The sequence below is a fragment of the Opisthorchis viverrini genome (genome assembly GCF_000715545.1).
Source record: "Opisthorchis viverrini unplaced genomic scaffold opera_v5_96, whole genome shotgun sequence".
Taxonomy (NCBI): domain Eukaryota; kingdom Metazoa; phylum Platyhelminthes; class Trematoda; order Opisthorchiida; family Opisthorchiidae; genus Opisthorchis; species Opisthorchis viverrini.
Window position 1 is genome coordinate 210109 of NW_008751749.1, and position 4684 is coordinate 214792.

The 4684-nt window shown below is 43.9% G+C and overlaps 1 protein-coding gene across 1 annotated transcript in view; it reads left to right on the forward strand.

The window, feature by feature from the left end:
• T265_05121 (hypothetical protein) overlaps positions 1-4684 on the forward strand; it is a gene marked incomplete at both ends in the record, with an annotated part of 74014 nt that overhangs the window by 6574 nt on the left and 62756 nt on the right. Inside the window, 3 exons of the mRNA XM_009170045.1 lie at positions 1465-1628; positions 1882-2058; positions 3569-3682. Of these exons, the coding sequence (XP_009168309.1) occupies positions 1465-1628; positions 1882-2058; positions 3569-3682 (455 nt within the window). The remainder of the gene's footprint in view (positions 1-1464; positions 1629-1881; positions 2059-3568; positions 3683-4684) is intronic.

The window sequence follows — 4684 nt, forward strand, 5'->3', positions numbered from 1 at the left end:
CATTACCATTTCTACGGAACAAGTCGCCACATGTTCTAACCCCCAACCTGGAAGGCCAGGAGACTGTGTTCGTCAGATCTCTAACCATTGAGAGACTGTGAATGTCACGGGGACACTCCCCAGTATAGCTCAATGGATCGCTGAGGTCCGTCACACCACGGTAAGGTTCAGTCGGGAAAATCCTTGAAGATCTCAGTCGTATCCCCTCCTCTCAAACGAGGTGCATTGCATCCATGTTGTGTCTCCACGCACAGACACAAACCTCCAAGCTTTCCACTCACGAATAAATTGTCCAGATGAACTGTTCTTAACCAAATCCAATCCAACGTGAAACCACTGACTGAAACACTATAAATACACGGCCAAAATATGAGTGAGTTGTCTTAGGTTCACGTATCAGGTTCTTGTTGCCACCACTTAGATCCAACGTAGATAGAGAGTTCGTCATTTAGGTGTGGCTATACAAACAATCCATATTCCAGTGAAATGTCGAAACTGCTGTTAGCAATGAACTACAATTCTGGGAGAACATTTGTCCGGTTCACACCATGAGCTGATTGGTCCACACGGGTTTTTTCAATTAAGATCTGGGTACTGGCACCTGTCATTTGATACGAACAACTCAAAGTTGCCTGCTGACGAATGGGAAACGAAGGCGTAGTGCAACCATGATTTATTTGAAAATGTGAGGGAGGGCAATAAAAGTGAACGGGGAAGAGACTTAGCGCCGGTCTGTTTGTACGGAGGCCAGCCGTCCCTAATAACCGAGCATCACATCGTTTGGACGTATGTGTCACGTGCAGGACACGGGCCAAACGAAGGCATGCTCTGACTGGTCAGAATGCCAGCCAATCCGGATAGAACATCTTTGACTCGACGCTACTCGCCCCCTCACGGAGATTCTCGCACGACCTTGTGGAACAACCTGTGACTATCCTATAAATACAGTTGTAATAATTTTCCTTTGTCTCCATAAAGGGCTATGTAGAGCTACCATGCCTTTTGATATACCATAGTGGGCGGAGCAGGAAGCCAAGGGACCGATACAGAGGTGCACTACTGTTCAGCAAGTCACAACACTGTTACAATCATTCCGAGGTTCCTACACCTCCAAACACTCATTCAGGCGATCTGGATAGTGACCAACAGTAATAATGCCACTGTGAACCCCCCTCCCAGGTTAAAGACTGACCATCCCTCTGGTTCCACCACTATGAACTGGGTGCAGTAGCTTATGTTTCACATAGTCCTGCAGTCATCGGAGTGGATGATAAGCGGCCGAACATATTTCGAACGGTCTTTTACCCGCCAATTCTGGAATTAGTTTCTTGACCAATAGAAACCAACAAGCTGTGTTTCACATTTCTTCTTGTAAAACTGGTTGATTTTGAAGATGAAATATTCAACCCAAAATTTATTGACTGACGTTAAGCAAGATCTAAGTGCAAATATCCTAATCTTCAGGTTCTGTGGCCTGCTTGGCGGAGAAGATAACACTGGCCACTTGTCGGGAAATAAACCTGGGAAGTGCCCGAGACCATTCAAGATGCTTGGAACTATCCCAGAACCTGAGCACACTTGGTACCGTCGAAGAATGTGCCAGTCGGTGGATGCAACAGATCTCTCTGGTAGGTTATCTTCAGCATCGGAGGTAACTGCCATCAAGTTGGACAAAACAATCCATTAGAGGTATTTTATTGAATGCATAATCTTTAGCACATTTGTACAAAAAGCGTCTGAATCTCAGTCTTGCTTTTAGACACCTTTAGTACAGTGTAATCAACACAATGGTTTGGAGAAAATGTTTCGCGAATTCTATTTGACAATTGTCTCTGGCAGTTTTCAGTTGTACGTTTCAATCCAATCCGATAAATTGCGCAGGAACTTCGAGAAGTCAACTTGGTACGTGAAGAGCTGGACACAGACGGGCCACATACGGAAATTCAGTTTTGGAAATGCAGGATGACCAGGCTCAATTCGTTGATAGACCAGCTGAAGAGGCCAGATATTGCAAACGTATCGAAAATACTCAAACTGGCTCAGTCCAAGACACTGGAAGTAAGTCCAAACCGTTTGCTACTGTGAAGCGAAGGATTAGGCAACATAATTCAATTGCCAGAGCAGCTCGCTTAAGATTGGCACACTCCATAGGAGTACAGAAGGACTAAGGCAAAAGCATATATTTTCCAACGTTATTTCACCCTACGCTCGTGATTAGGGTCACTTGCATGAGATATCTACGCTAAGGACCTCCGTGTTCATTGTGAGAGAATTCAGAATCAACTCATTTAGTATATGAGGACGCCGTGAAGATCTAGCCGAATTCAAGCCCCGAACTGGACTAATTAATTACATGACATCGTCTGGGTCACTGAATCCTGTCTGTTGCTTTGGCGAGGCACTGGCCTCGAGTTCTAACACGACCATAAAATCCTTTAAGCCTATAACATCAGCGGCAGTTAGTGATAAGCTGGACATATATGTTCAGCGGAAGAACTAACCGATTGCTAGCAGTGATTGAAACTTGAGGACAACGCTAGGGGCAACCTTAATGGCCATTTCTATCGCAGACCTTCTTGTTTTCGATGTACTAGCTGTTGTTTTAACTGCTTCAGTATATCTGTTAATAGCCCTGTTTACAATTAATCGACGGGTGTACTACTGATTATCCTACCGGTATTCTCCCTCACCAGCCCTCTTTAGAGTCGTGTGCATCGAAATATCATGGCACATCCGTGAGTAAGATACTACTTTGAGAGTGTTATTTTCATCTTCATGTTCTTTGACCTAAGGAAATCGAGTTCTAAAGTACAAGGTGTGGACTGCTGATACCCTGAAAGTGATGCAAACATTGCGTGCAAGATCTCAGACGGAGGGTAGCTAAAAATTAACTGCGCTGATGATCGGCCGAATGGGTTTATAGGTAAAGTGAAAATGCCATCGGCTCAACTGGAGCACTTGTTCACCCAGCGTTACCGGTGGTACTTAGTTGCTGCTGTTCGTGGAGTTGGTTTACTGTCTTCCTAGCTGCTATCAGATTCAACATTGCGGTTTTGAAAACGGATAGTGTACTTCTACATTCCAGCAGAAAACCTGCACGATTTACCAGCGGTTTATCAGAATACGATGCGGCTAACACCGGGGTTTGGGCGGTCACCCGATGGCTTGGCAAGCTTTCGGACGTCATCGGGCACCGTTTTGCAGTCACACGAGTTTGTAAACTACCGCAAAGCAAGGTCACTTGCATTCCAACGACGGTCGACAGAACCTTGAACAGCTCAGTGCAGTCTGGAGATGAGATAGGCGATGTATTCGGCAGTGGGGAAGTAAATACTAGGTTTATTCGGATTTCACATCGACTGAATGAAGGTATACTTCAATACGTTCTGTGATTTATGACTCCAGGATGGCAGAAAATCTGGGAGGCACTCGGTTACTTCCACTAAGTTGGCCAAATCGCTTCCCATGACATCATCAATGTCTTGTTTAAATACGTCTTGGGGTGAACATTTCGACTCCTTCAGATGTTCTTGATTAATTCCGTATACTACTTGCTTGCTGTCATCAGGCCTGGTCAGAACTTGAGAAACAAATTCAAGTTGCCTACAAGGAGGCAAAGGAAAACTCCAAATTCTTACAGTCGGTGAAGAAACATTGTGATCCTTTATATCGATGCCAGATTGTGAGTTTCCAAATTTTGGATGGCTATTTTACATAGACCTCGGTGGGGTTTAATCGATAAAAAAATTTTCAGCCCTCTGGAAACTATACCTCTTTTGGTTTCAGAGATCAAACCTTTTTGACATTTTAACCTAGGATATTTCGATGGTCATATTGTCATAAACACTGGGCAGCTTCACTCGGTCACGAGAAGTTGATTGGCAATGTGATTAAATCTCACTCAGACAAGAAATAGCACCACTCAACCTTCAGTTCCGGGATTCACTTCGTTTGATTACGTATCGACTGGCCCCTCAGGTGATGGATTCTCAGATGGGATGTAAATTATTTTCTCTTCCGAGCTACTTATAATTTGCTGGTAGTATGAAATAAATGAAGCACTGGAGTGTCTTATCTCAAATTTTCCGCACATGCTTGTGAACTCATGCAGTTGCACACGTGATTTCTGTCGAATTTCAGATAAAATTGGAGTGTATTAGCCAAGAGAGCCAGCCGTAGTGGAAAATTCTTTTGGATACCTCAGACCTCTTCAGTCGTTTAAAAACAGCAACGTTTCTCGAACTTTTTTGACGCATTTGCCTGCATTGTCTGTGGTGGCCAAAGTATATTTACACCAAGATACCACATTTTTCGTTCGAAATCTCTGGTCTGAATAATTGGTTGACTAGCATCCAGGAGAAACCGATTTTCTTAAAGCGCTCAAAAAACTTAAAAACTTGATAAGCCAGTAAACTAAGTTTGATCGTTTCAGATCCGCACCAGTCACGTTTCTTTTTGTCAGGATGTGTAGTTTCTCAGAGTGATATCAGAATGATACCCCAGTACCTAGGTTAAAACTCAGATATAGAACGGTTGCATCTACAATCCCACAAAAACTGCGGCCTTTTATATCCCTCGGTTTTTATGGTCACGTATCCTCTCTGGAATATGCAGACGACATCGTTCTCATGTTCGAAGGGGAGGAGAAGGCGCAAGTATTCTTGGATGAACTGACCAAAGTCAT